General features: G+C 41.0%; 1 protein-coding gene across 1 annotated transcript; it reads right to left on the bottom strand.

Annotated features, from left to right (window-relative positions):
* Window positions 1-650: 650 nt before the first annotated feature.
* On the bottom strand, window positions 651-5,746 carry Oog3 (oogenesin 3). The gene is made up of 4 exons (NM_201258.2): window positions 5,672-5,746; window positions 3,300-3,613; window positions 2,196-2,777; window positions 651-1,533 (listed from the first exon to the last, which is right to left on the bottom strand). Exons 1-4 carry the CDS (start codon window positions 5,699-5,701, stop codon window positions 957-959), a joined length of 1,503 nt encoding a protein of 500 aa, NP_957710.2. The 5' UTR covers window positions 5,702-5,746; the 3' UTR covers window positions 651-956.
* Window positions 5,747-13,000: the final 7,254 nt, after the last annotated feature.

Below are 13,000 nucleotides of genomic sequence, written 5' to 3' on the forward strand. Positions count from 1 at the left end.
TCACGTTGTGGGTCTTTCAAGATAGCTTCAGGTCACATCATCTCCTCATTTTTATATTGGGTCTCTGAGTGTTCATATGTTGTAAATAATGTCTTCTAGCAAAGGTTAAATGCAAGGACATTGTTCCTGAAATGTGCCTGCTTTGGTATTCTCTTGGTCCTCATTTTCCTTGACTGCTGAAGAAACCTGTCTCCTCATCCAATTGATCTCCATTTCTAACTCAGTTTTTCTGATCTGTATGTACTACATACTAATTTGTTTCCAACACATTGAGCACATTGTAAAACCCAGTGCTTTGGGTTCCATTCCTGTGACCTGTTCCTGGGATGCAAGGAACTGCTCAAATCTGAGATTGACCGAATTATGGTGAGGAGGAATGAAGAAACCAGACACAGGTGCAGAAATGCTGGGAATGAGTAGGCTTTGTACTCTGATAGGGACATACCAGCCACCCAGAAAGTCAATACCTGTGGGCTGGAGAGATGGCTCAGTGGTTAAGAACACCCACTGCTCTCCTGAAGGTCCTGAGTTCAAATTCCAGTAACCACATGGTGGCTTACAACCATCTGTAACAAGATCAGATTCCCTTTTCTGGAGTGTCTGAAGACAGCTACAGTGTACTTACAAATAAGAAATAAATCTTAAAAACGTAAAAATAAAACAAAGTTAACACATTTATTATATGCAGTCAACAAAGGAGAACAATATCCTCATGGAAGTTTGCCTCTATTGTAACATACTCAATCTACAATAATCCTAGAGAATAAAAGCATGCTTGACACTTCTTGCAGATGGTACATTCATTCACTAGCTCAGAGGAATATCTTGCATTTTTATTGTTTATCTCAGACCTTTACATGATTGACAAATCCATGTTCCTTTAACCAAGGGAAATTCAACTAAGATTTCATCGATCCCCAATACTAAGCTTGCATTTCTCTGTTCCACAATCAACCTTACAGGGTTGTGTCTTCCAAAGAGAAACGTTGGGTCTTTGGATCATAAACATAGTATCTACCACATTTAGAACATGGGTTTGTAACAAAGGCAATATCCTTGGGCTGTCTTTTGGCCCTGAGTATATCCAGGAGTTCGGGACAAAATTGTTCTAATCTGTGTGATAGTATTAAACCCCTGTCATCATAGCACTCAAGAGGGGCAGGGTACAGCTCATAGCTCAGCTGAGTCAGCTTGGATGTGTGCTGTAGAAGTTGTTTCAGGAACAGCAGAGAGAGTTCATTTTCCCAAAAACTGACATCTGTGAGGTGGGAACATTGACTTAGGGCAGGCAGCAGGGCATTGAATTGAGGTTCCCCCATATCACATGACTTTAATTCCAAGCATTCCAGGGTATGTCTAACACTCTCAAGGAGAAACCCGAGAGGATCAAGGCATAAATGATTTAAAGGTATATCAATAAGGTACAAACATTTTAGCTCAAAAATATTCAGGCAATAGGGCAGGCAATCCAAGTCTGACTGTGAGAGTTCACAGTTACTGATGCAAAATGATACCAATGGCTTCTTCAGGCACCTGGGGAGAGAAGAAATGATTGCTTTTTGGCAAATGTTGTTGAAAAGGGTTGATATAATTGACAGCTAAGCAGATGACACTTCTCCCAAACTATTCTGAGTATATATTGTGGTCAACCCTCCACCCAGGACATGTCCTTCTATTATCTGCTCATTCAACTCAGACCATTCTAGTTTGAGGCCTGTAGATATCAACATATTCATGATTCAGTGCCTTGCTGGAAACTACAGCAATGGATATTTCAGGTTAACATGGTATATATAGGAAGGACTTCTTATCCCAAACAAAGTTGAACAACTTCTTTGTGCTATTGTTAAGAGTTCTCAGAGGTTTTGATCCTCCAAGGTCCATAATCCTGTCTTCACCTTGAAACATAATGTTGCATATTTCTCATCTAGTCAACCTGTTTCTGGACTCAAATACTTTCACACATGAGCAATAAGAGGCATGCTTATGCCTGGAAATACATATCTTAGCACAGGGCTCATCTGCTCAGATATGCTATGTCTCTAACAATGCTAGGTTTATGGTGTCCAGATCATAAAGCACTCCATAGCGTTCAAAAGACAAAACAAAATAAAACAAAAGAAATGAAGGCAAAAGAAAAAAAAACAGATGTGTTTTATCTGGTGTATGACATGACCCCCTCAGTCCTACCTTACCTGAGGATTTCATTCAGGTTGCCATATATAAAGTAGACATCATTTACACAGAGTTTCTGGAGACAGGGAAATGTGGGAAGTTGAGAAACCAATGTGATCATTTCTTCCTCACACATTTCAGAATCACCCATACTGAGGGAATCTGTGACGTGATCAAGTGTGAGTTCAAGAAGATTGTCCATCTGTCTCAGGTAGGGATTAAGAAAAGCCAAATCTTCTAGGCAAAGAGAATACAGCTCCAGCTCCTGTATACAATCTGCATTTACAATTTTGAAGATTTCTATCACTGTGTCTTTGGTTAAGGTTTCAATTACCAGCTTTCTGCAGAGTAGGTGAATGGAATCTTTTCTCTGCTGGGCCCACTCCAACAAGTATGTGGCAGAATCATCAAGTCTGCCCTTCATGACAGAGAGTTCAGTTGTTACCCTCAATTCTTTCTTTACCCCACAGTCAGGGTTGTTCTGCACGGGATGCTTCTGTGTCATTAACTCTGGTAAGTCTTCAGCTTCATGGGATCCAGGCCATATCCCACAAAAGTCATGCTGTTCATCTCTCCATTTGAGTACTCTGAGTTTGCACCTACTGTTGGAGAAATGAGTATAATTTTTAGAAGGTAAGAGAAGACACATCTTATAGTCTGATTCTCTTCCACATATCACACTTTAGCGGTTTCTTCTAAAACTTTGCTTTGTCTTGTGCCTAGAATCAAACTCTGAGCCTTGTGCTCAAGAAATGGATAGCATTCTTTGCAAGAGGGGCATCTTTAGTCCTGTCTTATTTCTCTTCATTCCAAGCCCCTTAATCCCAATCTCATTTCACTTGTACCTTTAAGGGATGCAGGTAAACCCATTTTTCATTGGGTGTGTCTACTCTTTTCTGTGTATTACATTATTTATTATTTTCCCAGAGATATGAGACATAGACCAAGCCTCTACACTCCTCTAAACCTCTACACCCAGAAGAGAATAGTCCAGACTGTGGGTTGAAGAAAGAATTGATGATCAGAACCCTCTGATCCACACTCAAGCAAATATTATCTGTCTCTAGTTGCTCCTTCTCAGCCTCTTAGAGAATCTTCCTCCAACCCCAGCAAATCTTGCCTACCTGGAGCGAACCTTTTGTGCAAGAAGTATATCTAGTCCATCAAGAACAGCCTTCAAAGTCTTCAGGTTGCAGTTGTTTGTCAGTGCTCCTACAGAAAGGTATGGGAAGGGCCACATAGGTATCATGGCCTTCAAGATCTTTGTATGACCATTAATGAAGGCCTCCTCAAATATCACTGGGAACAGCATATTTGGCAGGCCCTTGAGAGCAGAAATGACCAAAGCCTCCTCCCTCAGTAGCCTCTGTCTTGCCAGTTTCACCAGGGTGGATGGGGAGTAGACACTAACTGCTTCTTCTTCTTCTGAAGAGTCATCCTAGGGAAGCAGAGAAAAATACCATTAATGACAAGAAACATAGGAATCCCTTCTGCTCACAGAGAGAAGTGTGAAGGCTAGATTACTATTGATAAGAATTCAGAACTCAGTTTACCAATTTGAGCACCTTCAGTTTTTTTCTTTCTTCCTTTAGGTAATGTCTTTACAGAACTACGTATATCCTTAGCTGTGCTGAAATTTGTTTTATAGACCACACTGGCCTGGATCCTACAGAAATTTGTTTGCCTGTACTTCCCAAGTGCTGAGATTAAATGTGTGGTCCATCACTGCTCAGCCTATGCCATCATAGCATTTTTAATCCAGAACTGCTTGGATTGGCCTGTGTTGGCTTTAAAGCCCTAACTGTCTCTGGTGTTGTGAAGCATCTCCAAAGTATCCTAGTTCCCAAAAGCCACATCCTATTGTAGCCAGAGCTGGGGTGAATATATTCCACTGGGAAGGCATCACCAGAAACTCTGAAGACTCAGCCATTTGTTGGATGATGAATAGACTGTGTTTAGTTCTCCAGGGCCAAAAAAAAAAAAAAAAAAAAAAAGCAAAGGAAACAGTTTCCAAATTTTCCACAATTATCTATTCATCCAGCTACACTGCATGGAATAAGTCATAGCATCTTTGAAATCCCAATCATTAGTAATTGGCATCAATTTTGATTATGACTCATACAGGTCTTTTGGAGAATATTTTGTTAAAGTTCCAAGTTTCAGGTTTGTAAACTACAGAGCTAAATAGAGTGGGAAAGAAAAATCTAAAGTCAGTAATCTTTCAGTAGCCACTGGCAAGGTCTGTAACTCTTTATAAAGCATCCATAAAGAAGAGACTATGTGCCTGGCATGGTTGCCCATGCCTTTAATCCCAGCACTTGGGAGGCAGAGGCAAGTGGATTTCTGAGTTCGAGTCCATACTGGTCTACAAAGTGAGTTCCAGGACAGCCAGGGATACACAGAGAAACCCTGTCTCTAAAAACAAATGACCCAATTAATAATTAGGTATAATTTAGAACACATTTTGGTAGTCTGGTTAAGCAGTCCTCACATGGTCAAGGCAGGAGAATCTCTGAATTTCACGTTTGGCATTTTTTTTTAAATTTACATTCCAGCCATTGCTCACTCCCACTACAGTTCCTCATCCAGTTCCTCTTCCCAGTTTCCACAAAGAGGGTGCTCCCCTTCTCCGCTAAACTCCATCCTCGGCATCTCCCTTTTCTAGGGCCTCAAGTCTACAGAATAAGTCACATTTTCAACCACTGAAACCAGACAAGGCATTCCTCTACCCTGTATGTGCTGGGGCCTTTGGAATAGCCTGTGTATGCTGCCTGGCTGGTTGGCTCAGTCTCTAGGAGCTGCCAGGTGTCTAGGTTAGTTGAGACAGGTGATCTTACTTGGGGGTCATCCTCTTCAGCTTCTTTAATCCTTCCCCTAATTCAACCAAAGAAGAAACTCAAATAACACAGAAACACTTAAAAAATATTCAAATCCTTAATCATTATGAAATGCAAAAAAACAAACGACCTTAAGATTCTACCCTAGAATAATCAGAATGGCTAAGATCAAAAACTCAAGTGACTGCACATTCTAGTGAGAATGTGGAGAAAGGGGAACATGACTCCATTGCTGGTGAAATTGCAAACTGGTGCAACCATAATGGATACCAATCTGGTGGTTTCTCAGAAAATTGGAAACAGTTATACCTGAAGACCCAGATATACCACTCTGGAGCATATACCCAGAAGATACCCAACAATACCACAAAGAAATATGCTCCACTATATTCACAGCAGGTTTATTTGTAATAGCCCAAAACTCAAAATGACATGCATGGTATATACTAATTGGTAAGTGAGCATTAGGCAAAATATACAGAATATCCAGGACACAGGCCAGGCAATGTTATGTTGAAAGAACTCATCTTGGGAGGGGGAGGGGGAGGGGGAGAGGGAGAACTAGCAAGTAAGAAATTATGTGAACAAAATTTCAAATGAGGTCAAGGCTAGACTAGGTTGCATCAGATGAGGTATTCTTATGAAGCTGAAAGACTTACTTGATCTAGACACTGGTGACAGATCATCATAGTCAGACTGAGGTAGGCTATGATTCCAACCTCCAAGAACCCAAGAGTTTCTTTGCCTGCTATGACCCTTTATATAATTTTCAGCTGAAGCCTCCCTTTGTGGCCACACCCCCAAGCCAAAGTAGGCCTCTGATTCAAAAACTGAGTCTCCACCCACTTGCTCATATTCAGATTTGGATGGTTTAGATAATTTGGATCAGATCACTACTCAAGAAGAATAATAGTCCATAACTTGTTTATTGAAGACAAGTGTTTGAGCATGATGCCATTAATCACAGTAATTGCGAAGCAGAGGCAGATAGATCTCTGAGTTCAAGACCACTCTTATCTAAAAGCATATGGCCCTGACCAAACTCATTTTGACTATAAATTTTGGCCAACCACAAGGACACTGACTTCTGTTTTCCGAACACACAACTGCTAGTGTTAGGTCTGTGAGTATCACCGTGGGAATGATTCAGGGTATGGAAAGAAACCACAGAAATGGCTGTATCAATGCAATATGGTGCATGTAGAAAGGTCTCTTACATCCTCAATAAGCACTCACCCTTATGCCAGTCCCTTTCCAGTGATTCATGTGTTTCCTCCTCCATATTCCAGCACTTCTGTCCTGTGTAGGCTTTGCAAACATTCATTTGCAAACATTCATTTGAGTTTGATTCCTTCTTCTTTGATTTCTGACACTGTGTCTCACCACACAGCCCAGACTTGTCTTAGAGTATAGAGCACGCTGTCTCAGTGTGCAAATATCGCAGCTACACACAGCAAGAAAGAGAGAGCAGAAAGGAGAGAAGGGAGAGCAATGCAAGCTGAAGTTATTCACTGGCAATTCTATCTCAGATTCAGTCTTCAGGGTAATCTTATATAGTCACATGGCTCCAGAGCTGCTAGAGGAAATTACATATCTTGGTTCACTTTTAAATTTCAGACAGTCTGGATGGGCAGCCAGGTGGTCACTAGTTAACAGACCTTCTACATGATTCTCCAAATTAGTGTAATAAAGCCCAGTGTCCACAGGACCTTGTAATAATTTCAAAAGTAAAGACTAATGCCATACATTTCAGAGATTTTCCTCAGTCAGTCCTTGGAAGAAAATCTGTGGAAAGCAAAACCCATGTTGTTGGGCATAACACAGTATTACTGCTTCTTTTGAGGGCCTTAATAGGTTATTAGTGTCATTTTACCATAACAAGAAGCTGGTCATATTGTCTTCTCCTGAATAACCTTTCCAAAGGAAATGATATTCAAAGGAGCGGGGTCTGGTACCTGGTGGGAGAAAGGTTAATTGTATCTGGGTTGGTTCTTGTGGGAGCTCCATATCCTGAGACTGATGAGTGTTTGGACTTGAGACAGCTAGAGAGTACAACAGGGCACACTGAGTTCTCTAGTATTGCAGATCAGGGACTCTGGGCTTCTGGATGGTGGAGACTAAATTATAGCATGGATATATGGTAACTGAATGTTTTACCAGACCCCTTATGACTCTGTGGACAGCCATGCTGAATAATATCCAGAGCTTGTGCACACTGAGAGCATAAAGGTAGGCCAAGGCAGCCCAAGACACAGGAACCAGCATCTTCATTACAGTCCTTTTAGCAGGCAGACACTAGGCAGGAACCTGAAGGTGTAGTTCAATCCTGAAGAAATCACCAGGCTTGCCAATTGGTCTCAGGAGTGGCCACAGAAGCATCAAGCTGGCACAGGTACCTCATGAGCAGTTTTTGGCAAATTTCTCTCAGTAGTGGCATTATCACAAGTTGACCTCAGCATTGCTATGTAAGGCAAACCAAAACATGGGTGCTGTTAGGGAAAAATAGTGGGGAAGAGCAATCCAAAACAAAGGTCAATGCTGGTCTCCCACTGTTTGTGGGGTTACATTAACTCCTTTATCAAGTATCCTTTACTTGTCTGCTATGTCAAAGCATCCTTTCACCTGTGTCTTCTTCAGGTAAACATTCTTTCCTGTGTCTGCTCCAGCAAAACTTTTTCCACCTTGGCCTGCCTCAGGAAAACAATCTTCCTAGTGTTTGCTTTAGTAAGACAACCTTTCACCTGTGTAGCCCAGCAAAACATCATTTGATATAAAGAACTTTCCAAAGAAACTAGAAGTTTCCACTTAACTAGAGAGGTAGATGCAGGAAGATCTCTGAGTTGGAGGCCAACCTTTTCTACAGAGCAAGTTCTAGGACAGCCAACATTACCCAAATAAACTGCCAAAAGAAAGATAGAGGGAAAGAAACAAAGAAGGACCCCCCAAAAATCCAAAATAAAGAATACTTTCAAAATGAAAATCACCTATAAATATTTAATCACAGATGCTCTTGTCTGCTGTGCATAAATAAAATACTGCTTATAAATCATCTTTATTTTGATTTTAGTACACACACACACACACACACACACACACACATTTATTCATTTACTTCATTCATTACGTTGCTGGGGTGATAATCTCATTTATCACACTTTAAAGTTTTCTAATTTTTAATTATGTATATGTGTGTCTTTAATGAGAAATGTTCACATGGATGAAACGTCCCAGAGGCTAAAGGAGTTGGATCCCTCTGGATTTAGAGTTTTAGGTGGTTGTGAGGTACCTCATAGGCAAACTGGGGATTTTAGTTGAATCCTCTGAATGATCAGTCTCTGCTCTAAACACCTGAGTCACCTGTCATCTCACAAATATTAATGAAGGTATAGCATCTGTACTGGCTAGTTTTGTGACAACTTGACACAGCTGGAGTTATCACAGAGAAAGCAGCTTCAGTTGAGGAAAGGCCTCCATGAGATCCAACTGTAAGGCATTTTCTCAATTAGTGATAAAGGGGGGAAAGACCCCTTGTGGGTAGGACCATCTCTGGGTTGGTAGTCTTGGTTCTATAAGAGAGCAGGCTGAGCAAGCCAGTAAAGAACATCCCTCCATGGCCTCTGCATCAGCTCCTGCTTCCTGACCTGCTTGAGTTCCAGTCCTGACTTTCTTTGGTAATAAACAGCAATGTGGAAAATATAAGCTGAATAAACCCTTTCCTCCTCAACTTGCTTCTTGGTCATGATGTTTGTGCAGGAATAGAAACCCTGACTAAGACAGCATCACTCTGAAGACATGAATGTTTGGGAGTCTCTACTTAGACCAGATTGGCCAAGAACACAGAGATTACCCTATCTCTGCTCCTGGAGCCCCAAAATGAAAGGATCACACAGTCATGCTTGACTAAGAATGTGTTTATTTGCCCAGAAGATGTGACAACACCATTTCTACTTCTTGTTGTAATAAGTGTGAGGCAACATCTTGTCTCCAATATCATCCTGTTTCTGAAACAGAATCTAACCATGTAGTTCTGGCTTTTCTGACCTTTTTGGGTAGACAGTGTGGCCATAAACTCACAAAGATAAGCCTGCCTCAGTCTCCAAGATGCTGAGAAAAAAGGTGTGTTTGACCATGCCTAGTTCAGCTCAAATTATTGACATTCATTCTTTAGATTCCTGTGTGGACTCTTCGGAGACATCCTCTTTTGGCTAAGAGACAAGAGCATCTTCTGTATAAATGACACAAATTTGAAACTGTTTTAAAGGACACATAAGCCTTTGGTATGTTTGGGTCATTCAGTAGAAGACAAGAAATTGCCATGAGACTGTTTGAAACTTGAACAAATGTTGTCTCTTTGGAATATCTGCTCTCAGCGTTATTTGATAGCTTGCAGCTACACACTACACTCATCTTGGTCCTAAGACACTCCTGGCAAATCTAGAGTTCTTTCTTTTGATTACAGCTAGCCTTGGTCAAAAGGAACTGAGATTTGTGCAGTTGTCTGCTCTCGTGAGCAGCAAGGGCAAGATAATTTTGGTAGCTGGAATGTTCCCCATCCCCAATTAATCTTTTTGGTGTTTGAACAAATAACTAGAGTGAGCTAGCTAGGTGCCAGTCGTCTCTGAGAGACTATGCCCCCTGCTCCTTTGGAAATGAAGGCTTAACATTTTGATGTGATTCCCTATCTACTGAGGCACCTACTACCAACATCAATCAACGCCATCTGCAGACTGCATGTCCAGAACTGCTACCTCACAACAGGCACAAGCAATCCTCCTTCCTCAGCCCTCTTGAGCAGATAGTTAACACAGCTAAACAATGACAGAGCATCCAACTCAGCTATATATTTCTGGAAAGAATGCAGAGTTGTGACAATGTATTTGTCACAAAGTCCTCAGAGGATATTTTTAGGAGATTCTGTGTTTATTTGTAGTATCAGAAATAGAGCAATGCCAATGGGATAGAAACTCAGCACTGTGTGCATCACATGTGAAGAAAACTGAGCCAGGTGTGTTAGTTTACAACAGTCATTCTATCAAGTGGAATGCTGAGGCAGGAGGAGAGCTGAGAATTAGGGTTTCAGATCAACCTTAGCTACAGATGAAGACCTTGCCCAAACACAAGTTAAAAATGAGTACATAAATATTAGTTTTGTGGATTAATTTATTTGATGGGCTCTTGAGTTTCAGGCTAGTTTTAGTTTCGTTGTTTTCCCAAAAGGAAATCTTTCAGTCTAGGCACCATCCAATAAATTCATCGAGATTTGCCCTTTTCTTTCTGTGGTGTGATGGGATTATTGTGTGATATGTAAACATGGGGATTTGTTTGTTTGTTTGTTTGGAGACTAATGCTCTCTATGTTATCACTGGCTGTCCTGGAGCTCTCCATGTAATCCAGGCTGGCCTCAAACTATATTTTAATGAATGTTACTTTTATGAATGTGTGTGTCCTTGAGTTTGAGGCATAGATATTCATAACTGAAAAGTCCTCTTGGTGCATTTTTTCTTTAATGAGTAGGAAGTGCATTTCCCAGTCTCTTTTGTTTACTTTTGGTTGAAATCCAGTGCATCATCCCATCTGGCTTCCTGTGTCAGCTTTTACTCTCTGTGTATAGGTGTAGACAGGTATGGGTCCAAGCTTCATCTCTCATTTCCTTGGGAAAATTCTACTGGCTCATAGACAAGGCTTTATTGAACTCAGAAATCCTTCTGCCTCTGCCTAACAAGTACAGGGGTTAAAGCCACAACCACCTGGCCTCAAGAAATCAGTTCTTGAGTATCAGGCTGGTCTAAGTTTCTTCCTGGGTATAGATTTGAAAATGAGCAAGTGGGTGGAGGCTCAATTATTCAATTGGAGGGTCTTTGCCTGGGAGGGTGTGGCTACCAAGGATCATCCAGAAAATCAGTGTCTTGGAACCAGGAGTGAAGATTTCCCCTGTGTAAATACAGAAACCTCTCACCAGTGTCCAGATCAGTAAGTCTGTCAACTCATACAGCCTAGTCGAGCCTTGTCCTCACTTCAAATAATATATATATATATATATATATATATATATATATATATATATATATATTCATTTTTTTTCTTTTTTGAGATGAATTCTGTCTACATAAGCCTACCTGGCCTGAACTCACAGAGATTCCCTGACCTTGGCCACTTGAGGGCTCCTTAACCAGAATATCTAAGTGTATTCTCAAGTATATTTAATTATCAATTGGGTCATTGTGCTTTCTAGGGGTTGTTTTGTTTTTGTTTTCTGAGACAGTCTCACTAAGAATGTCAGGGTGACATTGAATTCAAGGCCATTCTGTCTAGAATGAGAGGTGTCAGCTATTCAAGTGCATTCACTGCAGATCTTAATGTCAATTTAAGCCTGGCATTTTTAGGTGTGCCTTTAATCCCAGTCACTTGGAGTCAGAGGCAGGGGGATATCTTGACTTTGAAGCCAAACTGATCTATATGGTGAGTTCCAAAACAGCTTGGGATATTATGTGTCTCAAAAATAGAAAACAAAACAAATGAGCAAGAAACAAATTAGAAAAACACAAGCAGTATTTGTATGTGCTGATTGATACATGGTCTGTTCTTTCCATGGAACATAGGATTTCCTCAAACTTGCAGGAAGAAGCCTGTTCCTTTTCCTTCCTTTCTTTTTTTTTAAATACAATTTTTCTTATTCTCATTACTTCCCCCACCACACTCTCTGTCATCCACTCCCACAATCCTTTCCCCATAGCCCATTCCCATTTTCCTTTTAGTGGTTGCCCCCACCCCCAGTATCTCACACACCCTGGCACTTCAAGTCATCGTTAGGTTACATGTGTCCTCTTCCCCTGAGACCTGACAAGACAGATCAGCTAGAAGAACTAATCCTATATACAGGCTAGAGCTTTTGGGATACTCAGCACTCCAGTTGCTTGGGAACCACTTGAAGGTCAAGCTGAACATCTACACATGAGCTGGGAAGCCTAGGTCCAGCCTGTGTATGTCGTTTGGTTGGTTCAGACTCTGAGAGCCTGTTCTGGTGCCATCTGTTGCCACTGGCTACTTCCCTGATTTCTCCCTGTGCTCGTTAGCTTCATCTCCTGTTGCTACTCTGTTGGTTCTTCCTCCCCAGTCTTCTCTATTCTCACTGTGCTCTACCCACACAAATCTCAATGTCTCATCCCATGTCCAACTATTGACCACTGGCAAGTTTTTGATACATCAAAAACCAATTGGCAAAAAGGATCCTCAGCATCTGGGCATGCAGATGCAAAACATTAGTAGCAATCTCCAACACAAGCCCATGTCTTGCAGAAGGGGGATGGGTGCCCTTTTCTGTGCTAGTAAGTGCCCCTTTCTGGCACTCTCAGAACAAAAGTGCTTATTGCATCATTTGTCTTTTGTCTAAGTAGGGACAGGACTCTCTTCTTTCTCTTCCAGGTAGTTGTAGTGACCATTTCCATAGTGCTATAAATGCTCTTATCAAATAGCTCTACCCACAATATAGCCTCTGTTTCACTGTACTGTCCCTTATATTATTTATATCATTTTCTAAATCTGAATTTGAATGGGGTTGGTTTTTCCCAGTTTTTCAGAGTGGTTTCAGGGTTAGCCCCATTTAACAGAAAATTACATTTTCTGTCCTCCACAACTAGGGTCTTCATTTGAGGGACAGTTATATATCTAATGGGTGGCTTAATTATTTTCTACATTCTAGATCATATATTTAAAAAACAAAACCTAAAGGATGAGGGAACATATATGTTTGCAGTCTCTGGGTAGTTATTCCTTTTAGCTCTAAATGCTTTATGTAAGTCAAGCCTGTGTGTTTGGAAATGATAGGCAATGGTATTAGTAATTAGGCTCCTCTCTGTTGTAATAAAGTCCATATGTGTTGTACTGGACCATGTGCTTCAGCAGCTTGAGGCAAACCAAAAGAGAAAACCAATCCTTAGGATCTTTACCCATCTGATTTTATGGGTCTTGTGGGGGTTGTCTAATGATGC

Source organism: Mus musculus, chromosome 4 (genome assembly GCF_000001635.26).
Source record: "Mus musculus strain C57BL/6J chromosome 4, GRCm38.p6 C57BL/6J".
In the NCBI taxonomy this organism is placed as follows: domain Eukaryota; kingdom Metazoa; phylum Chordata; class Mammalia; order Rodentia; family Muridae; genus Mus; species Mus musculus.